A 24,674-nucleotide genomic window follows, 5' to 3' on the forward strand; every position below is an offset into this window, starting at 1 on the left:
GTAATTGTTTAAAGTATCATGTTATAATTATGCTCTTTATGCATGACAATAGCTCAGGCTGGGTGCATATGTGGTGAGAAATATCAGACCATTGATGGTGATCACATATTCGAGTGCAGATTTGACCAAAAACCCCAGACTGTGCATGGCATACAGTAGTTATACAGTGCTCGTCAGAAGTATCGAGCGCCCTGCGTCCCTCCTATGAAACAAACCTTTCAACATTGAAAAAACATATAAATAATGCATTTTATTTACCTTTAGTGCTTTGTAGGGTATCCTTTACGCTTCTTCACTGACCTGAGACGTCTTGGAAGTGAAAGGGCGAGGTTCCTGAGGTGCTGGAGGGGTATTTTGTCCCAGGAGTCACGAATGGCGGCTTCCAGCTTAGGCAGAGAGCTCATGTCCTTCCCTTGGAGATTCTTCTTTATGAGATACCAGAGGTTTTCAATCGGGTTGAGGTCTGGGCTATTTCCTGGCCAGTCTTTCATGAATGATACCTCACAGTCACGAAGCCAATTGGTGACCGATTTGGCCTTGTGATCAGGTGCACCATCCTGCCGAAACACTCGTGCACCTGTGAGCTCGAAGGAGTCTGGTAAATAATCACACAGAAGCTCCAGGTAAACATCCTGATTCACTCTAATGTTCTTGGGAAGCACAACAAGCTTCCCCAAACCTTGACCAGAAAAACAACCCCATACCATGAGAATCAGGATGTTTAACTGTGCTTTCAACATACCGTGGGTCAAGTGGGTCACTACCTTTGCACCGGTACACACGTGCTCCTCTGTTACAGGTGACACTAAACGCTGCCTCATCAGACCACAACACTGACAACCATTGCTCCTCATCCCAATTAAGGTATTTGTTAGCAAAGGCAAGCCTACAAAGTCGCTGGCTGCTAGAAAGAAGAGGCCTTCTCAGGCCTGTGACTTGTGTAACCAAGTTTATGGACCCTACGAGACACTGTACGCACAGACACCTCACCAAACACTTCCGGGTTGCTCTCCATTATTTTCCTTGCACTCACACAAGGATTAAACTCCACTGCACGTTTTAAAACATTAACAGACCTTGGGGAAGTTTTCCTAGGCCTACCAGACTGCGGTTTCTTTGTAGGAACGTCACCACTGTTTTCCACTCGAAACCGCGCGCCCCACCTACGCACTGTCGATCGAGCCACACCAACCAATTCACTAATTTCCTTTGTTTGGTGGCCTGCCTCCTTTAGAGCAATGATCTGGGATATGATTTCACTCGATAGTTCATGGGTAGGTGGCATAACGAAGTAGCGAAAGCCAAAACACTGCGGGACACTCGGTAAAAAGGGGCGCAAAAAGAGAGGGAGACGTGGCGGAGTTCCTCCCTCTCAGGCAGCCCGTGGGCAACTGAGGCGGGAACCAACCAGCGCGTCGGAAGGCCTCAGGTTACCGTGACGTCATGCTAGCGCTGCAAACTTGTGGCTCAATTTTTACTACCAAAAATGGGTGATTCTTTTTTGGCCATAAGTATTGCGTGCCCAGCGGTAGGCGCTCGATAATTTTGATGAGCACTGTAGAGATCATCTTAATCTAAGTCTGTGGGAGTGCAGATTTTTGTCAGCTCCTCAGGCCACCATCCTCCTGTCAGGGGATGCGAAGGGAGTTGAGGGACTTTTACATAACCAGCCAGTCTGTGGTCTGGGTATATAAGAGCATCCCTCCACTTCCAACTGCCACAATTTTTTTTTTTTTCCAGACTCCTAAGCCACCATTTGCCTCTCTTACTCCACCTTCAACATCCTAAACCACCATCTGCTTCCCCCACCACTACTTACTATAACTTTAGCCTCTTACCTCTAATGCTCTTCTCCTTCATCCCTACCCACTTCTCCCACCTTAACCTTGTTTCACCACCCCCAGGAGCTTGATAGTCCAGCACGGGGAGTACAGGAGGGCTGTCGGAGCCAGGTGTCGTGTGGCTCAGAGCTACTGTACAAGACAGCAGCTGCCACAGTCAAACAGGAGCTGCTGCACTTCTCACTGGAAGGATTGTCTGTTTGCTATAGTGGTCTATATTAACCAGGGTGCTGGAGATGGACACCTTCCTGTGGTAGCAACAATATAACTAAGAAGCTTTGCTCCCCATTTAATGTCTATAACTGCTCTATAGCCCCTTCCAGTCCTCTTATAAGAGGATGATGAATTGCCAGAGAAATGCAGCTTCAACCTGCAGTCCATTGGGTTTACATCTAGATGAGTTTGGGGCCACAAAAACACGTCAGCATTAATCTGTTCTTACTTGACCTCCCCCATGTCTGCCGACATTAAAGGTAAACAATTGTTTCAGGCTGCATTTGCATGCATGGTGGAGAGCCCGATCAGTGAACTGTGGTAACAGGTACAGCATCAAGATCACACCATCTAAACAATGCTTTCACCTTCTATCTATCTATCTATTGCCAGACGCCTCAATCCCGTTTGGGGTGGCCACAAACAAATCGCCTCCAAGTCGCCCTGCCCCCCGCCATTTCACTGCCCTGCTCCCAGCTCACACCCCCCTCTCTCATATACCTCTCCACCCCATCCCTCCATCTCATCCTCGGCCTCCCCCTCCCTCTTTCCCCCTCCACCTCACTCACATACACTATCTTCGTCAGTCTTTCACCCTCCATCCTCTCCACATGGCCAAACCACCTCAGTGTGTTCCTCATAACGCTGCCTATCACATCCATATCAACACCACAATGCTCCTTTATATCCTCATTCGTCAGCCTGTCTCTCCATGTGACTCCACAGGCTCCTCTTAAATAACTCATTTACACTGCTCTCACTCTTGACTTGTGTCCTTCCAACAACGTCCAAGCTTCACTTCCGTACGTTCGAGTTGGTATCACAATACTGTCATATAGTAACTTTTCCACTTCCATGCTCACTTCCCTGTTTCTTATCACTGCTTTCAAAGAACCAGCAACCTTTCTTCCCTGCTGTACCCTTTCGAGCACTTCACCCTCCAAACCTCCATCCTTACTCATCACACCACCCAAGTACTTAAACGTACTCACATTTTCCAATTCCTCACCATCCAACCTCGCTGTACATTCACTGACTTCACCTCTCTCAAAGACCATCACTTTACTCTTCCCTACATTCACCTTTAGATTCCGTTTCTTACACACTCTCTCAAACTTATCCACCAAGCCTTGCAGCTCCCCTTCGTCTTCACTCAACAACACAGTATCATCTGCAAACTACAGTACAGGGAGTTTCCAAACACTATCCTCTCTCACAAGGGCCACTCCAACATCCACTACCCTACCTTGTACCTCTTTTATTACCCCATCCATGTACAGATTGAGCAACCATGGAGACATGACACATCCCTGTTTCAACCCAACCTTCAAAGAGAAAAATTCACTTAGTTCACCATCCACACGCACTGCAGCCTTAGCACCATCGTACATACTCTTCACAGCATTCAACAACTTTCTATCTACTCCATATATTCTTAACACTTTCCACAATCCTTGTCTATCCACCCTGTCATATGCTTTCTCCAAATCCATGAAAGCCGCATACAACTTCTTTCCCTTCTCTAGAAACTTTTCCACTAAAGATCTGAGAATGAATATCTGATCTACACAACCTCTTCCCTTCAAAAAACCTCCCTGTTCTTCTCCAACTAATTTCTCTGTTCTTTCTCTAACTCTGTCAATAAGTATCCTACCATACACTTTTCCTATTATACTAAGAAGACAAATGCCCCTATGGTTACCACACACTTCTTTTTCCCCCTTTTCCTTTGTACAAGGGAATAATTATACCTGACTTCCAATCCTCCGGGACTCTACCTTCCTCCCAGGCCAATCTGCACATCTTCCACATCCATTCTACTACTATCTCTCCCCCATGCTTCAGCATTTCACCACACACTCCATCAATTCCTGGGGCTTTCCCTGATTTAACTTTCTTCATTGCTTCCACAACTTCTATCCTACTGATTTCTTCCTGTCTTCTCACCTCCCTCCTCCCAGACATTCCCCAGCCACTTATACTCGCATTACTTCCATCCTCTACGTTTAACAATTCCTTAATGTGTTCTCTCCATCTGCTCACTTTTTCTCCCTTCTCCACTAGTAATCTACCATTTTTATCATTCACTCCCCTGCTAACTTCACTTCCACCCTGTCTTACTCTTTTCACCTCTCTCCAGAATATTTTCTTACAGTCCCTCCACTTTACACTCAAATTTCTTCCAAATTCCTCATCCACTCTCTTCTTACTCTCTCTTACTAATCTTTTCACCTCTCTCTTTCTTTCTACATATAACTCTCTCTTCCGCCTCTCAACCTCTTCCACGCCCCTATTTCTCATCCATTCATTGTATGCTTTCTTCTTTTGTGCCACAGCCTGTCTCACCTCTTCAGTCCACCACGCTGTTCCTTGCACCCCCCTCCGTCTTCTCTTCCTTCCACACACCACATCACATGCTGCACATATTTCTTCTGTAAATATTCTACACACACCTTCCACGTCTCCCATCTGCTCCAATTCATATTTGCCCAATCGTTCCTCCACTTCTCTCTTATACTCTGCCTTTTTCTCATCCTCTTGTAATCTTTCCACTCTCCTTGCAGCTACTCCTTCCTCTTGTCTTTCCCTTCTTCTATTCCTCCAACTTACTTGAACTTTAATTCTGGCCATCACCAAGTAGTGGTCAGAAAGTCCACTCCCCCAACCTCTATACACTCTTGCATCCATTACACATCTTCGCATCCTTTCATCCACACACACATAATCAATCATTGCCTTCCTTTCATTCAGTTCACCACCCACCCTTCTCATCACTCGCCATGTATACCTGTGGATCATTTTATGCCTGAAGAGGGTATTGGCTATCACCAACCCCATCCCAGCACAAATGTCCACTAACGCACTCCCATTCTCATCTATCTCAGCAGGCACACCCCACTCACCAACTATTCCATCCACCTTCATATTCCCAACTTTACCATTCATATCACCAATCAAAAACACTCTCTCATTCCTTCCAAACTTTTCCATGCACACTTCTACATTAGTCCAGAACTCTTCTCTCACTCTTCTAGCACGATCTTGCGTTGGCGCATACACACACACAATCGCCCACATTTGTATTCCAACTTTCAACTTTACCCACACAATCCTTGACCCAATTGATCCATACTGTCTTATGCTCCTCTTCCATCTTTTACTCACAATTATACATACTCCTTCCTTTGCCCTCTCATTCTCACCTCCTCCTGCACATATACCCCATCCATACTCCCATTCTCTCTCACTTTCTCCTCTCCATTTTGTTTCAGTTATTCCACATACATCCACTTTCGCATCCTCAAGCACCTGGACAATCTCTCTCTCTTTCACCTCATCATTCGCTCCTCTTACATTCCAGGTTCCAATTACAATGTCCTTTGTCCGGTCCTTGGTCGTCATCGTTTGGTCAGTCCTTGTCCGAGGCTTATTGTTTGTTTTTTTTTAGTTAGTTGTTTTCCGGGGAGGGGCACTAACTCTCCGCCAACCCTTTTAGTCGCCTTTTACGACAAGCAGGGATACTGGGGGAGTATTCTTGAAAACCCCCCCTACCCCTAGGGTAGGTCAGCTATAGGCTACTGCTTTCTTTTTCTCTTTTTTCAGTTCACATTGTTTGTTGTGTCATATCATCTTGTTGCATGTTTTGTCTTCTCTTATCTCCTCTTCTCATAATCAGCACTGACAAACTTTGAGAATGTCATTATTTAAGCACTTGGTATAATACATTAGGGAGATACAGAACATGGCATTATAATCTCAGTGGGGACATTAATCAGATTTTTTTGTTTTGTTTATTTTTTTAACAAGAGTGGTTTCATATTGCTACCATGGATATACTGTAGTTGGTTTGTTTTTGCCTGATGGAAGTGAGCCACTCCAAGAAATTTTAATGGTACTTGTAGTAAGTCATGGTAGCATAAAAGATCTAAGAATGAATATATGATCTACACAACCTCTTCCCTTCCTAAAGCCTCCCTGTTCTTCTCCAATTATATCCTGTTTTTTCTCTAACTCTGTCAGTAAGTATCCTACCATACACCTTTCCTATTACACTAAGAAGACAGATGCCCCTATGTTTCCCACACACTTCTTTTTCCCCTTTTCCTTTGTACAAGGGAATGATTATACCTGACTTCTAATCCTCCGGGACTCTACCTTCCTCCCAGGCCAATCTGCACATTTTCCACATCCATTCTACTACTATCTCTCCCCCATACTTCAGTATTTCACCACACACTTCATCAATTCCTGGGGCTTTCCCCAATTTAACTTTCTTCATTGCTTCCACCACTTCTATCCTACTGATTTCTTCCTGTCTTCTCACCTCCCTCCTTCTCCCAGCCATTCCCTAGCCACTTATACTCGCATTTCTTCCGTCCTCTATGTTCAACAATTCCTTAAAGTGTTATCTCCATCTGCTCACTTTTTCTCCCTTCTCCACTAGTAATCTACCATTTTTATCTTTCACTCCCCTGCTAATCTATCTATCTATCTATATCTATATATATATATATATATATATATATATACACACACAGTAATCCCTCATTTATCCAGACAATAGAGCAAAGGCATGTCCGGATAGTGGCAACATCCGGATAATGAACATTATTCCTCTACCATACCCAGACCCTTCCTATACCCACCTCCAACCTAAACCAAACTTATTTGCACAGTACCTATGCTTAATTTGGCAGTGTTTTCCAGTCATCCAGGGAAAATCAGAGATCAAAACACACACACGGATATCCAAAGTAATGCTAAACACCAAGAAAACCATGCAAAAAAAATGCTGGAAAAAATAAAAACAAAACACCCTACCTATACAATGCTGTATGTACAGTACCCCTCCTTATTATGGTAGTGTTTTCAGGTCACTCTGCCATATTTTGACATCAAAACATACACAGGATTATCCAAAATATTTTTCAATGACAAGAAAACCATCAAAAAATTAAAACTGGAAACCAAAAAACACCCTACCTATACATCACTCTATGTACAAAACCCCCTCCTTATTTTGGCACTGTTTTCCAGTCATTCTGGCATATTTAGACATCAAAACATACATAGGATTATCCAAAATAATTTTCAACACCAAGAGAAAACCATGCAAATAAAAAAAAAAAAAAAAATGAACACCAAAAAACACCCTACCCAAACACTAATGTAGGTACAGTACCCCTCAAGAACTAATATAACAAGTTTCAAAAAATCTTATTCAAGTCATAATTTTACCAATAACATGAAGTGATACATTTATATTTCCATTCTTTAACCAATGTTCACAAACTACTCCAAATGCATATTTCTGGCCATCTATCTATCTATCTATCTATTGCCAGACGCCATAATCCCTTAAGGGGTGGCCATTTGTCTTTGAGTTAGTTGTTTTACAGGGAGGGGCACTAACCCTCCACCAACCCACTTATTAACACTTAGGGAGCATGTATGGTTCGGTTATATGGTTACCACCCAGTGTTGTAAATGGCTTCTTGGCTTAGAGGAAACCATTAAGCTTGTCACTCTATGTAAAGCCACCTGAAAAGGAAAGAAAAGCAATAAGATAGGAAAGATGGGAGAAATAGGAAGAGAGGAGGGTAGGCAAAAAAAAAACAATGATAATGGCTAAGGAAGAAGTAGGCAGTACTACATCAAGTGAGTGGATGATGGTTGCCACCACCTACCATGCATTACGAGTACTTAAAACCTTGCCACTCTCCCACTTAACTCCTTCACTTTGATTTCATACAATACATATGAAAGAAAACTGCTGCAGACTGTGTCAGAGAAGTAATGACCTGCCAATCTTTGCCAGTTACAAACTCCATGCATCCTTAACTGGGTGCAGACAATCTGTGTAAAACTTAATTGCATGTGTAAATCGAGCTCTCATATGCAGTGATTCACCATGCAGTACAAAAATGTGGCAGTCAAAGGCATTTCACCACTATTCCCACTTGCTCTCTTCATTAATATGGGAGCAGGGTGGCTCAAGCGTTGGACTCGGGACCACGAGGTCGTGAGTTCAAGCCAGGCCGAGTAGCTGCCATGCCAAGAGGGGTAGTGCCCTCCTGTCAGCTAGCAGGGCTATATGATCTAATAAGGTCTAGCTCGGGGGAACATTCCCTTCCTTTCTTCATTAACACATTCTCCTTCACCTGCCATTTCAACAGTCACTGTTCTTTTGAATTTGGTGCTTGCACCATTCCTCCCCCCCCCCCCCTTTACATGCACTACCCATTTAGCAACAAACTTTACTTTTCAGCTGACTCCCTTCAGCCTCTCCTTACAGTTACATCCTTTCCCTCTATGCATGATAATTTAAATGTTCACTGCTCCCCTAACTTGCTGCTTGGATTTCCCTTCCCCTTTTACAGTGGTTATACACTACCTAATTACAAAGGCACATTTTATTCTTTTTCTGTTGACTGACAGAGGTGTTCAGTCTTTCACATACTGTTTTCCCAGGTCTGACATTCATTCTACTTATGACTTCCACTCTCTCCAATTAACTGTCCGGGTATTTCAGTATAAATGGATCTTAAATTTGGCTTCCCTCTTGGAAAAATTATTACTGCACAATCCAAGCCTTAAGCCTTTTGAATTTTACAATACCAATCTACAACTACTTACCCTCAGCAGCCTTCCTCCCAAAACAAGTGTTACAGGATATACACTAAAAAAGACACTGAAGACATCAACAGCTTTATTACATATAGCCAACAATGATTAAGCTCAACCCTCAAATAAAAATGGTCACATGTAAATAATAATGTAATATTACTTATTACTTGACACCAGCATTAACCCTGGAAGTCTGGGGCTGGATAAATGCTTCCAACTTCAATTTTGATTTGTGCTACGCAGTTTTGTGAGAGGAGTAGGGGGTCATGTTCCCAGTACCTTCATGCTCTGTGATGGTGGTGTTGGGGAATGTATCCACCTTGCCCTCCATGTATTGGTGTTGCTAATATTACGGATTTTGGAAAATATTTTCCAGCCCCAGTGGATTATGTATGGATGTTACAGTCATCAACTTGTGGATTCTACAGTGAAAACCAGATTCAGACCCATACCCAGACCCCCATAAGACACAAGTACATGTCTGAGTTGGCTCTGGCCTTGATAAAACAATGGACACATAACAGGCTCAGCCACCTTCCTGTCTGCCAGCCTGCTAATACACACTGGGGGCATCACCCACCTCCTCCTGCATTGATAGAACAGTGTGGAGACCTTTCTGTTATGGCCACCCCCCTGGTTGGGAGCTCTGTGGTAGAGCAAGGCGTCGTAGATAAGACACACACCATTTATAAACTTTTATGGCAGAAAACAATATATCCATAAATTATTTTCCTCAAATACTCATACTGAAAAATAACCTCCAAATTTTTTATTGTCTATCCCAGTTGGAAATGGTCCCAAATGGCCCAGGGGGTCCAGCTGCTGCTCCAGGATCCCAGGGGCGTGTTGTGGGCGTCACCAGGCCAGCTGCTCCTCACATGTCTACACCATTACATTTTTAGTTAACATATATAGATTTTTTTTCTGTCTTTTACTTTTTTTCTTTAAGCTCCTCCTGAACCATTACATTTTCTTTTCTTTTTCTTAGTATTAGTTTTGTAGGCTAAGGATTGTATTTCAACACCATGTCTTTGCTTTCAATAAACAGAAATATTTAGTATTTTTTTATTAATATTATAAAATGGGAAACATATTACCCAGCCCCAGTGGTCTAGGGTTAATAATGATCAGTTTTCATTTCACAGTATAATAAAAGGAAGGGAAAGACTAGAATGTCCCAATCAATAAAAACACATCATTATTGAACTTGCAGCTTGTAGGTGAGGAAATACTAGATATCACATTCAAAATGGTGAACCAAAATGTCAGTGCATATTCTATAGAAATGCATGTTTCTTGCAGAATTTTTAAACTCAAGCCAAGGATGTATTTTTCTTTTTCCTTAGGAAGTTAAAAATCAGTTAGCAAAGGCTGCCTCTCACCCATCCAATCTGAATTCTCTCCTGAGGTGACTAAAATAATCTGTATCAACAAGGATCATTTATGTTGAAAGTTTCTTTTTTTCATTCATGCTGGGCTGCACAGTTGGACAATTAATATAAACTTTATGCATTTTTATAATTTATGATTATCTACTGATAACAAACCTACAGTCACTGTATCATGCAAAGAAGAAAGTCTGGCAAAAAAAAAAATCTCAGTGGGGGGGGGGGGAGGAAAAAAAAAAAAAAAAAAGTTACGTTATCAATGGCATGTCACCAAAATTGGCAATTACCCATTTACAATTATTCATTAACAATCATGTGGATTCAAGCAAATTCACGGATATATGTTTGCTACAAAAGGATTACAGTACCTGGTACTTTGTTACAATTCTTGTTAGTTCTGCCTAACATCTTCTAAAAAAAGTATTTAAAACAAAAAACTGTAGCAAATAATGAAAGACAGGTTATGGCACTAGTAACTTCACAGATACAGAAACACAGCTGCACTCCCCACAAGCTTCCACTTCAAGTGCTGTACTTGTACAGTCCTACATATCACTGTATTCTATAATACCAAATTCTCCATACTGTATATGGCTAAAAGAGAAATAAACTGAAGATAAATCCAATACCATTAGGGATATGATCATCATCTCGACTGACAGTTCACACAAACTTAAAGTACATCACTCAATGCCACCTCTCTCTCTCACTTTTTTTCCAACTTTTTCTATGGCAGGCATCCACCATTATTCTGGACGAATATATTCTACTGAAGAAGACTCCTTCCTGACAAAAATGTTTGAGCCCAGGCATTTTTTGCAGGCTATTGCCAGAAGACTATAATCATCTATGAGAGGACCCTGGCTAGCATGGACAAGTCTCACATGTTATACTTCCCTGTGGTTTTATCAGAAGCCTAGTAGCTTTTGTAACAAGGTAATTGAATTAATTATCTCTAAAAATACCAGTGAAATAAATTCATACACATTCAGTCCAACTCACAGCATTACTAACTGCCAACTTTGGCTAAATATAATTAGACCATCACCTACTATAATTACACTTCATCACTTTAAAAATGCTTTTGAAATGCTTGCAAATAAGCCACATTTCACTCCTCTTCTCTAAAAATCCAAGTGTATTAATTAAACACTAAAAAAACTAAAAAGTGTAGCTGCTGATACCAAACCTAGTCTTTATAACTAACCACCAGATAAAATACTGTACAGACACTCCTGGTATACCCTATCTGGCTCAGTCCTTCTTTTTAACAATGAGGGGTCCCACGTTGTCACCAGTGGCTGCGTTGTGGGCATTGTGGCTGCCATCACAGTACGGAAACTGTGGAACATGAGCATGCAACAGTATAATGTGTATGTATTAGCCTAAGGTACTTAAATTATAAATATACTGTGTACCGTAATTATCACCCATTAGTAATTAAATTATGGACATTTTATCTTAACCATATGGGAACTGTAGAACATGGGCAAGCTACAGTATGATTATTATGTATTACCAGTTGTGGGCGCTAACCATCCACTCACTCGATGTAGTGCTGCTATCAGGTGTCTGCCCTTTCCTCTCTTCCATCCTTCTTTCCTTCCATCCTCTTCTGTTTCTTCCTTCATTCTTTCCTTGTCCTTCTGCCTACTGATGACTTTACACTCCCTCTTCTGTCTTTCTTTCCTTCATTCTTTCCTTTTACTTCTGCCTGTGGGTGACTCTACACTGAGTGACAAGCCAAATGGTTTCCTGTACACCAGGAATCCATTTACTACGCTGGGAGGTAACCATATAGCCAAATTTTGGCACCTGGTGGTTTAGTGGGTAATTGTTGCGCTCCAGTCGGATTGAGCCGGTGAAGAAACCTATATCCAAGGGGTGGTTGGGGTTGATTGCTCGTGTAATGCCACTCAGGGATGAATGAGGCTGGTCACTCTCATCTTAAATGTCGAGACCAACTGCCTAGCCCCGGGCTCCTACGCTCCTCATGGGGCAATGTAGGATTGGATGATGGATGGATGGATGGACCAGTTGTCTACTGTACTTAAATTATAGGCTTCTTATTTGAATCATATGGGAACCGTGGAACATGGGCAAGTTACAGTATAATGCGTATGTATTAGCCTATGGTACTTAAACTATAGGACTTTTACCTTAATCTATTGAAACAGGGAATCCCCTTAACCCATGCAGAACTACAGTTGGTTTCAGTGAGTCTGATGCACTGATTTTGCCAACTAAGGACAAATGGAATTGGTAAAACTGCCTGATGCTCTTGGATGGTGATTGGTCAATTTCTGTCATGTTTGAACGTGCACCAAATTGACTTTGTATTCCAACCAAAACCCACTTATTTGTAAGATACCTGATTATCCATACACAAATTAAAGCAATGATATCTTTAATGACGAACATGTGTCTTTTAAAGTACTAGAGATAAACGTGAACAACATTCATAACAAAACTAAGTAAAATCCCAACTGGATGCATACAGACACAGCAACTGTGGTGGGAATTCAGACATTCATAGCAAGGTGGTTCCGAGGTCCTGTAAAGGCTTGAACATTTTTTCCACCACTACTACACAGAGCCACAGTCTACAGTCCACACCATGCCCTTCATTACCTCATCTACTAATATATAACCTTACCCAATATACACTTGGCTTATCTTCTAATAATTATGATTTGTTTAAGCACACACACACACACACACACACACACCTCACTGGGGCCAATACATGCTGTTCTCATTACTCTGTACATACACATTTTCATTACCGGTACCTTCATAGGTAACAGTTTCTTTAAAATTATGCATTTATGTTTGTATTCGTAGTCAGATTCAGTAAAATTATTTCTTACATTAATAAGTTTGGTGCTTGACTTTCCTGAACATTTTCATAAGTATCATAAGAGACAGACAGACAGACACTCAATCCCTGGCCACCATGCACCCTCACCTCAAGCATGATATTTATCTGTCCCCTTGGCCAAGAGGAGCTGGGAAAGTAATGGTTTTAGGAAGTGAAGAGGTTGTGTAGGTCATATATCATCCTTAGGCCATTAGTGGACTAGTTTCTAGAGAAGGGAAAGAAGTTGCAAATGGCCTTCATGGATTTGGAAAAAGAATATGACATATTGGACAGACATGGAATGTGGAAAACATTAAGAATATATGGAGTAAACGGGAAGCTGCTGAATGCCAAAAGTGTATGTATGAGGGTGCTAAGGTTGCAGTGCATGTGGATGGTGAACCAAGTGAATTCTTCTATCCGAATATTGGATTGAAACAGGGATGTGTCATGTCTCCCTGGTTGTTCAATCTGTATATGGATGGGGTTATAAAAGAGATAATGAAGGGCAGTGGATGTTGGAGCAGTTCTAATGAGAGAGAGCAGCGTTTGGAAACTTCTTGTAGTGTTGTTGTTTGGAGATGATACTGTATTGTTAAGTGATGATGAAGGGGAATTGCAAGGCTTGGTAAGTGAGTTTGGCAATGCATGTAAGAAACTGAATCTAAAGGTAAATGTAGGGAAGAGTAAAGTTATGGTCTTCGAGAGAAATGAAGTCAATGAATGTATAGAGAGGTTGGATGATAGGAAAATAGAAAATGTGAGTGCATTTAAGTACCTGGGCTGTGTGATGAGTAAAAATGGAAGTTTGGAGGATGAAGTGCTTGAAAGGGTACAACAAGAAAGGTTTCTGGTAATTTGAAAGCAGTGATAAGACAAAGGGAAGTGAACATGGAAGTAAGAAAGATGCAACATGATCGCATTATGATACCAACTCTAACATATGGAAGTGAAGCTTGGACCATGTTGAAAGGACACAAGTCAAGAGTGAGAGCTGTGGAAACGAGTTATTTGAGAGAAGCATGTAGAGTAACATGGAGAGACAGACTGACAAATGCAGGAGTGAAGAAGCATTGTGGTGTGGATGTGGACATGATAGAACGCGATAGGAGGAATACACTTAGATGGTTTGGCCATGTGGAGAGGATGGAGAACGAAAAAACAACAAGGAGAGTGTATGTGAGTGAGGTGGAAGGGGGGAGAGTGAAGGGGAGGCCAAGGATGAGACAGAGGGATGGAATGGAGAGGTATATGAGTGAGGGGTGCATGAGCCAATGGGAGGGGAATGAAATGGCAGGGTACATGGAGGTGATTTGTTTGTGGCCACCCCTTACGAGATTAAGGCATCTGGCAATAGACAGGTAGTTACAAATTACAGTATACAATTTGGCTGACTTGTTTATTATTCGGGAATACTGCATTCATGCTTACCACAGAAGTTCTACAGTCCCACCATGCTGATAATTTCATTGTACTTTTTCCTTTATTGCTGAAGACTAATGATACAGTAATCCCTCCACTATCCGATGTAATAGAGCCAAAGGCATGTCCGGAAAGTGGTCCCATTCGGATAGTGGGCCCCTGCCTCCTGGACTGGTACTTATGGATCCTAACCCAGCCTAATGTTGAAAGCCACCTAAATAGCTCCCTACCAAACATGCATAGCACCTATTTAAGCTTATTTAAGACCCTACTCACACCAATAATGGACATAAAGCATGATATAAATGAAAAGGAACCAAAGAATGAGGAATTAGAAGTGACTGTACCTCAGCCAGGGTACTTACAGCATGTTTGTGGCCGTCTTTTGTAAGGTTTTGGCAGTGGTGAAAATGCTCTTGAAGCACATACAGTAATCCAGTGTTGTGCTGCACTTACAGTAATTCTTTGCACTGTGAGTTATAACTGTTTAACACTGCACATTGTTAATTGCATCAGGCCAGTTTCAACTGCCAGGTTTGCACTCCACAGTTAATCCTCTGCACTCTAAATTCTAATTTCTTAACACTGCACAACACTGTAAATTCCCGTGTGGTCTAGTGGCGAGGTATTGCAGTTTATTCACAAAAAAATGAGCACGTGTGGCTTCCATTACGATAAGCTACCGCTCGCGATCGAAGTTAGGCAATAACTGTTTGGGTGTTGGTAAGGGGGAAACACAGTTGCCAGACTGCAACAGACACATTACCAAACTCCTCAGTTTTCATTACCAAATTTAACTCTTCATTACCAAATTTGTAAAGCTAGCATTTATTCTTCACTAATTATATATACAAGTGGAAATACATGTAATCACTCTTCTTATAATTAACACCATGTTGATTATTTTCACGCTATGTATGTTAGTAGATTAATCAGAGAGCAAACAATCCACCATCTCCATCCTGTGTACCCTCATACATGTGAAAAGTCCGTTTGGTAATGCATTACTCTGAATCATTACCAAACGAATATTTCATGACTAAATTGGCCCACATTTGGTAATGAAAAATACCAAATGGCAACCCTGACAGGGGAGGGGGGAGGGAGGGAGGGAGGAGGGTCCGTGGTGTAACAGCTGTACGGTACAGCGCGGCAATTTCAAATTACGGTTGGGAAAAAATTAGGATTTTTCTGGGATTTTTTTCTTTTTTTGGCAATTTTTGGGTTCCGAAGGTCCAGGCCCACAATATCTGGTAAGTGGGGATGTCCAGAAAGTAGGCATCCAGAAAGTACAGGGATTACTGTACTTTCAAGAATAGTTTCACATTTTTTTTTTTTTTTTTTTTTTTTTTTTTAAAGCACCAAAAGTTATTCTCAGAGAAATATGTGTGATGTGATGTGGCAACTTTTCATAGGCTGATTATAGCACTTGACATGAATTTCAATTCAGAGACAAAAATGGGTAAACTAAGGCAATAACATGGGCTTGATTTCAATTATGTTAATTTTTCTCTAAAACATACAGTTTTTCTAAACTCACTACCCTTACACACATCCCTATAGTACAGTGGTCCTTCTTTTCACTGCTTTATTCATGCTCTTTATACATCTTTATTTATAGACTATAATATCCAACATATACTGTCTACATCCACAATCGAAAGTATGTCTGTGTAAAATCATTATGCTTAGTATAACTCTTATTTCAGATTTATGGGCTGACAATGCCTTGTGGATGTGTGTGTGTGTGTGTGTGTGTGTGTGTGTGTGTGTGTGTGTGTGTGTGTGTGTGTGTGTGTGTGTGTGTGTGTGTGTGTGTGTGTGTGTGATCCTCAAGCTTTCTGTTATATACTGTATGTGGAAGTTTCATTCAAAAGAAGCAGAAACAGAAGATCACCTCCCTTGTAAAGACAGCTTATCTACATTCTTTTGGCATTAAGATTGGCGACCAAGACAAACAATAGGCGCCCCATATCTGCTGTGTGACTTGTTCCAACTCTCTTCACAAATGACTTGCAGAAAGGAAAACAGGGATGCATTTTGCAGTTCCCATGATGTGGAGAGAAGCTAGTGACCACACAACAGATTGCTACTTTTGCATGAGAAAAGTTGTGGAATTTCCTTCCAAAAACAAAAACAGCATTGATTTACCGTTGGCAGTAAGACCAGTTGATCACAAGAGGACCTTTCCATTCTCAGGCCACCAACAAATAAATGTGCACTGTATTCCAGACTTCTGATAAGGATGAAGAAGGAAAGGCATCTGGAGCAGCTGCCCCTGATTCCTGATTCTGGCTCTGCATAACAACCATCTGGTAAGGTACCCCATCTAGTCACCCAAGGCAACCATAACGATCATGTGCGTGACCTAAATTTATCAAAACAACAGCCAGAACTACTCACTTTGAGACTGCAAGAATGGAACTTGTTGCATCCTGACTCAAAGATGACAAGTTTCCGGAAGCAGCAATAAAATTTGGAAAGTTTTTCCAAGTCAGAAGAAGGAGTATGCTACTCCAGCAATATCACACGTCTGTTTGAAGCCTTGGGAAAGACTGGTGATCCTGACAAATGGTGACTTTTTACTGACTCCAGCAAAGCAAATCTGAAGGCTGTCCTCCACAATGAGAACATGTTACCCAGTATACCACCATTTTAACTGACAGAAACGTACGTATCGATGTAAAAACTCTTCATTTTGACTGTACGACAAATTCCAATGGCAAATCTGCAGTGATTTGAATGTGGTAGCCAAGCTGCTTGGACTACAAGAAGGCTCCATGAAATACTGTTGCTTCCTGAGTTTATGGGACAGCTGTAATGTGCAGCAGCACTACATCGAGCGTGAGCAACCTCCCGGAAGTTCCTACGAAGCTGGTGTACACAACATATGGAACGAACCATTTGTCCAAGCGGAAGATATCATTACTTCTGCCCCTTCACACCAAGTTAGGCTTGATGAAAAACTTCACCAAAGCCTTGGATCAGACATGCAGGCTTCACACACCTGAAGAAAGTCTTCCCTAAGATTAACGACGCCAAATTAAAGGAAAGCATTTCGTTGGCCCTCAAATTCACAGCCTGAAACGGTCAATTTGATGCAACCCTCGAGGCAGACAAATTTTGGGCTTGAAGGTCTCTTAAGAAAATTTGTGGTGGTTTTCTGGGCAGCCATCATAGTGATGATTACAGGGAAATTGTTGAAGAGCTCCTGGTTGCATCCCAAGAACTTGGATGCTGCATGTCCCTTAAAATCCATTTTCTTCACTCACATGTCATGTTTTCCCCCCAACAAACTTGAGTAATGTTCGTGATGAACAAGGTGAATGTTTTCACCAGGATACTGTGGTAATGGAACAAAGATACCAAGGTAGAAGTGGTGCTGGCAAGATGGCGGACTACAGTTGGATATAGACAAATGAAATCGATGTAGAGAGAGAGAGAGAGAGCGAGAAAAAAAAAAGTACTAAGAGTAACTGTATTCACAACAAACTTTACATACAGTGGTGGAATAATACACTTGATTTTGATTCTGCATATTACTTTTACATCCCAATTAAAAAATATATTCCCAGCATAACCAGACAATAGGAGCATACAGACTTCTGATTAGTGAATGAAAAATTTCATCCATCATCCAATCCTACATTGCCCCATGAGAAGCATAGGAGCCCAGGGCTAAGCAGTTGGTCCCGACATTTAAGATAAGAGTAACCAGCCTCACTCATCCCTGAGTGGCATTACATGAGCAATCAACCCCACGGTTGAATTTCAGAAAATCTGTGCGTGATAGAGAAAAAAAGAAACATACTGTATTTGTAATCAGCACTGTCAATTTAACCCAAATCACCCATTCTCATTTCTGAACTAGATGAAAAAGTTTAAATTTGTCAAGCAGTGACAAAAGAAAATTTTTACCTGGATGGCATTGGGAGCTTTCAAAGTCAAGTTCAGTGGCAATTCTAGGTGGTTAAAATCATGGAGGGTCTTGTGTGGTAAAACCTCTCAGTTAGATTAGGTCAGGATGCACTGACGTGTTCAACAGGCAAGATCCTATGTAAACACGCTGCAGCAGGCACTTAAGACAGAAATACTGATAATAACTTGTCTTTATATACATTTTTAAGGAAAAATATGGGGTTCCCAGAACCTCATCCCATATTTCATTACATATATATATCACAATTTAGCACAAATTTGATTCAGCACAAGGTTATACATACCCTATTTCGTGCTGTACACGTACCCTACTGTATTGTAAAGTGAAGATGAATGAGAGCTCCAAGGCTTGGTGAAGAGTTCAAGAGTGTATGTAAAAAAGGAAATCTAAAAGTGAATGTAACACAGTAGTGTTAAGGTTTGAGAGATTTGAAGTCACAGAGTGAACTGTGAGGCTGGATGGTCAGGAAATACAGAATGCAACTGCCTCTGAAGTACAGTATTAAGGTAGTGAAGAGTGATGACGGAAGTTTAAAGGATGAAGTATATGAAAATGTAGAGCAGGGTAGAAAGTTGCTGGAAATGAATACTGAAGTAAAGAAGGCACAGCATGATTGTACAGGTATATATACCCCAGTTTAATGATGCAATTGGTTAGGTAAAACCCCAACGTTAGGAGGGGTATGGTATATCGGGGTATTTTTAACATGTACAGCAATGTCGAGCGTTTACCCGCCTTGGGTTTCCCCCCCAAACCAAAACCCACCCAAATGAGCCGAAAAAACAAGTTTAAAGGCAATCTAAATGGTCAAACAGCTGTAAAAGAAGCTAACCTAAACCTAACACCTGTAAATGACTCACTAAAACCAACAAAATCTGCAAATCGTCAAATATAAGTCCGGAAAAAATCAAGCTTAGTAAACTGTACCCCAAAATGACAATGTTCACACCACCCATGGGTAAAATACATTAATCTAAGTCTAAAACAGTTTATAAATCAACCTAAACACACAATTTTAGTCTAAAATATAATCATAATCAGTATTATAAAAAAAAAAAAAAAAAAAAAAAAAAATCAAACTGGGGTTTGGCCATCATTAGACAGGTATGGTGGTGTTTCTACCCCCATCGTTAAGCCGGGGTATTGTATATCGAGGAATTACTGTATATACACACACACCTATATACTGTATATATATATATACAAACACATAAGAGAGAGTTATATGTAGAAAGAAAGAAAGAGGTGAAAAGATTAGTAAGAGAGAGTAAGAAGAGAACAGATGAGGAATTTGGAAGGAACTTGAGTGTAAAGTGGAGGGACTGTAAGAAAATGTTCTGGAAAGAGGTGATAAGAGTAAGACAGGGTGGAAGTGAAGTTAGCAGGGGAGTGAAAGATAAAAATGGTAGATTACTAGTGGAGAAGGGAGAAAAAGTGAGCAGATGGAGAGAACACTTTAAGGAATTGTTGAACATAAAGGATGGAAGTAATGCGAGTATAAGTGGCTGGGGAATGGCTGGGAGGAGGAGGGAGGTGAGAAGACAGGAAGAAATCAGTAGGACAGAAGTTGTGGAAGCAATGAAGAAACTTAAATTGGGGAAAGCCCCAGGAACTGATGAAGTGTGTGGTGAAATGCTGAAGTATGGGGGAGAGATAGTAGTAGAATGGATGTGGAAAATGTGCAGATTGGCCTGGGAGGAAGGTAGAGTCCCGGAGGATTGGAAGTCAGGAATAATTATTCCTTTGTACAAAGGAAAAGGGGAAAAAGAAGTGTGTGGTAATCATAGGGGCATCTGTCTTCTTAGTATAATAGGAAAAGTGTATGGTAGGATACTAATTGACAGAGTTAGAGAAAGAACAGAGGAGTTAGTTGGAGAAGAACAGGGAGGCTTTAGGATGGGAAGAGGTTGTGTAGATCAGATATTCATTCTTAGATCTTTAGTGGAAAAGTTTCTAGAGAAGGGAAAGAGGTTGTATGCGGCTTTCATGGACTTGGAGAATGCATATGACAGGGTAGATAGACAAGGATTGTGGAAAGTATTAAGAATATATGGAGTATGTGGGAAGTTGTTGAATGCTGTGAAGAGTATGTATAATGGTGCGAAGGCTGCAGTGCGTGTGGATGGTGAACTGAGTGAATTTTTCTCCTTGAAGGTTGGGTTGAAACAGGGATGTGTCATGTCTCCATGGTTGTTCAATTTGTACATGGATGGGGTATTAAAAGAGGTACAAAGTAGGGTGGTGGATATTGGAGTGGCCCTCGTGAGAGAGGGTAATGTTTGGAAACTCCCTGTACTGTTGTTTGCAGATGGTACTATGTTGTTGAGCGAAGACGAAGGAGAGTTGCAAGGCTTGGTGGATGAGTTTGGGAGAGTGTGTAAGAAACGGAATCTAAAGGTAAATGTAGAGAAAAGTAAAGTGATGGTCTTTGAGAGAGGTGAAGTCAGTGAATGTACAGCGAGGTTGGATGGTGAGGAACTGGAAAATGTGAGTACGTTTAAGTACTTGGGTAGTGTGATGAGTAAGGATGGAGGTTTGGAGAGTGAAGTGCTTGAAAGAGTACAGCAGGGAAGAAAGGTTGCTGGTTCCTTGAAAGCAGTGATAAGAAGCAGGGAAGTGAGCATAGAAGTGAAAAAGTTGCTACATGACAGTATTGTGATACCAACTCTAACGTATGGAAGTGAAGCTTGGACGTTGCTGGAAGGACACAAGTCAAGAGTGAGAGCAGTGGAAATGAGTTATTTAAGAGGAGCCTGTGGAGTCACACGGAGAGACAGGCTGACGAATGATGATATAAAGGAGCGTTGTGGTGTGGATGTGGATGTGATGGGAAGCGTTAGGAGGAATACACTGAGGTGGTTTGGCCATGTGGAGAGACTGACAAGGAGAGTGTATGTAAGTGAGGTGGAGGGAGGAAGAGGGAGGGGGAGGCCGAGGATGAGATGGAGGGATGGGGTGGAGAGGTATATGAGAGAGGGGGGGGGGGTGAGCTGGGACCGGGGCAGTGAAATGGCGGGGGACAGGGCGACGTGGAGGTGATTTGTTTGTGGCCACCCCGAACTGGATTAAGGCATCTGGCAATAGATAGATAGACAGATATGACATCATCATCATCATCATCATCAGTCGGACCTCCTTTCCTACTCTAGGGCAGGGTGAGGAGTAGCACCATCCAGACAGCCCAGGTTTGCCCATTCCAATGGGCCACATTTTTATTCACTCATCAATCAAGCCCCTGGAATCCTGGCTCTATCTGATATGCCAAAAACTTTTAGCACATGCTGTAGCTTCACATAAATGTACCCAATTGAGCACATATATATATAACATGGTAGGTAGGGGCACTATGTGCTAGGGGGTGGCACTCACCATCCGCTCACTCGATATAGTGCTGCTCTTGGGTGTCTGGCCTTTCCTCCCCTCCATCTTTCCTTCCATCCTCTTTTGTCATTCTTTCCTTCTTTCTTTTCTCTTCCTTTTGCCTGTGGGTAACTCTACACTGAGTGACAAGCCAAATGGTTGCCTGTAAACCAAGAAACCATTTACTAAGCTAGGTGGTAACCATATAACCAAACTTTGGTGCCTGGTGGTTTTGTGGGTAATTACGGCGCTCGAATCGGATTGAGCCGGTGAAGGTTTATATCCAAGGAATGGTTGGGGTTTATTGCTCACGTAATGCCACTCAGGGATAAGTGAGGCTGGTCACTCTCATCTTAAATGTTATGACCAACTTGCCTAGCCCCAGGCTCCTACACTCCTCATGGGGCAACATAGGATTTGATGATGCATGGATGGATATATATAAAACTTGTCCCAGAGAATACAAAAGCCAATTTGAAGATCCTTTAATTCTGAGATACCTGAACATATTTCATTTAAGACTGGAGGTTGTAAGCAGAAGGAGAGCCACACTGAGGAAGATAGTTACACCAATGACCAGCAGCATATAATAATGATGAACTGTGGTTCATTCCTGCACTGGAGTTGGATAGAAAAGCATGAATTTTGGACTATACAAAAATTCTCTGAACTGAATGCTATTTTTGAAATGTCGAATCACCAAACCTGACTACTATACTTTTTTCTCAAACTTGACCTAACATTGCTATCTCTCCTTGAATGTAAATTTGTAGCAAGAGATTAAACCCATCCATCCATCCATCATCCAATCCTATGTCGCCCCATGAGGAGCATAGGAACCCAGGGCTAAGAAAGTTGGTCCTGACATTTAGGATGAAAGTGACCAGCTTCACTCATTCTTGAGTGGCATTACGTGAGCAATAAACCCCAACCACCCTTTGGATATAAACCCACACAGGCTCAATCCGATTGCAGTACCTTAATTATCCACTAAACTACCAAGTGCCATAATCTGGTTATATGGTTACCACCCAACGTAGTAAATGGTTTCCTGGCGTACAGGAAACAATTTGGCTTGTCAATCAGTGTAGGAATACCCATAGGCAGAAGGAAGAGGGATGAATGGAGGAAAGACAGAATAGGTAGTGAACAATCACCCATAGGCAGAGGAGAGGAATGAGTGAAGGAAAGAAAGACAGAAGAGGAAGAATGGAAGAAAGGGCAGACACCCAAAGCAGCACTATATTGAGTGAGTGGATGATGAGTGCCCCCACCTACCAAACTTGAATATAAAGCCAGTCATAAGGATTTACTACAGCAAAAATGTTGAGCCAAATCATGTGTTACTCTGCCGTGAGCTCCACGAAATGAGGCCCTGCCTGCGGTTTTGTTGTAAGCATTGTTTTTTAAAAACGCCAGAAATCGCATTTAAAGTTTGCGCTCTTTCAACTAATCATAACTCTGTTGATTTTAAAGCTAGAGACCTCATTCAAAAAGCAAAATGAATGGTGATTTATGCAGAATGAGACTGCGTTGTTAATATTTTAAAACAGTATGAATGAATATATACAAACTAGGTTTTTTCAGAAGGGCTGAAATTGACGTGTTTGTTTATGCAACTTCAACAAATTGCTGTATAACTCAGTTATTAATAAAGATAGCAACTTCAATCAAACACCAAAGTAGAGTTTACGATGCTCAATATGGATATATTATCATAATTTGGTTATATCACACACTGCAGCATGGAACACCCAGTGTTTTATAGTGACAAAATTTTCACTCAAAGTTCATTCCGATTCAACCAATAATTTTCATTCATTCATTCATTGCCAGACGCCATGTATCCCACACGGGATAATAACTCAGTAATTTTGTGCATAAATTGTGCATAAATTTCTTAAAATAATAACCATAATAAAGAGAAAAACATCATAATAATATCCATAGGAAATATTTTGAGATTATGTAATGGTTTTGGTCATTGGTGGCCATGGTGTTATCACTCTGACCATCACCATCATCATCATCACCATCACCACCACCTCCTACAGACCCTTCACCATCATCCTGGCCATGCCCTTGTCCACTAGGGGCATTATTACCACCCCCATGAGCCACACAAAATGCCACACTATCACCATCACTAGCACCACCAGCAACTCCAGGCCCTTCACCACTTTCCTGACCATGCCCTTGGCCACCAGGAGCACTATCACCTCCCCCATGAGCCACAGGTAATGCCACAATATCACCATCACCATCACCATCATCACTATCTCCACTATCCACTTGTGGCTTACTATCACCATGTGCACCAGTTTCACCAGGCTGCTTGCAGTGGTAAAAATCACTCACTTTGAAGGCGACATAGCCTTCATCAAGCAGGCCTTCTTGCACCTCTGATGCACTGGCATATGGGTCATCCACGTATTCACTATTGGAATACATTATCACCACAATGCTTGTAAAAAAGGGTGCTTGAAACAGGTTTGTGCACGTGGTTGATAGCAGGGAAAAAACTGAGGGAGTTGCAGTACCACCAATACGAAGCACTAACGTAGCTAAAAACAGCACACATCATAATCCTTAGCATACAAACTTATGAGTTAACGCAAAACAAGTTTGACCTTCCAGAACATGTAACAGCATCAGAAAAATTTACTTTAAAACATAGGAAATGATGTATGTTATTACTCATACAGATTGTTAGATGATAAAGGTAGCAAACATACCATAGCAAAAACATTGGCGTTGTTGCAGGCTCCCGTCATGCCATTTACAACAAAACCCCTCGCAGATGAGACCTGTCAAACCAGCCCACCACAAAAATCGATTTCACCAGTTTTCTTCAGAAGACTTCCAACCCTATTTCCAGTGCTATTTTGATGTATCCGACATGCCTCGGATTTAGAGGAAGGGTCAAATTAGTGGTATATGCAGAAAACTCAATTCCAGTTAAGGAAGCACTTACAACAAAACCGCACACGTGGCCTAAAATAAGCTGTAAAAGGGAAAAAATA

The 24,674-nt window shown here is 41.5% G+C and overlaps 1 protein-coding gene across 1 annotated transcript in view; it reads right to left on the bottom strand.

The window, feature by feature from the left end:
• Nucleotides 1-8,830: 8,830 nt before the first annotated feature.
• Nucleotides 8,831-24,674, bottom strand: part of Cisd2 (CDGSH iron sulfur domain 2) — a 37,038-nt gene continuing 21,194 nt past the window's right edge. Inside the window, exon 4 of the mRNA XM_080285345.1 lies at nucleotides 8,831-11,410. Within this exon, the coding sequence (XP_080141471.1) occupies nucleotides 11,324-11,410 (87 nt within the window). The 3' untranslated portion in view covers nucleotides 8,831-11,323. The remainder of the gene's footprint in view (nucleotides 11,411-24,674) is intronic.

Source organism: Coenobita brevimanus, chromosome 105 (assembly GCF_032717465.1).
Source record: "Coenobita brevimanus isolate Jiangsu-jjx chromosome 105, ASM3271746v2, whole genome shotgun sequence".
NCBI lineage: Eukaryota > Metazoa > Arthropoda > Malacostraca > Decapoda > Coenobitidae > Coenobita > Coenobita brevimanus.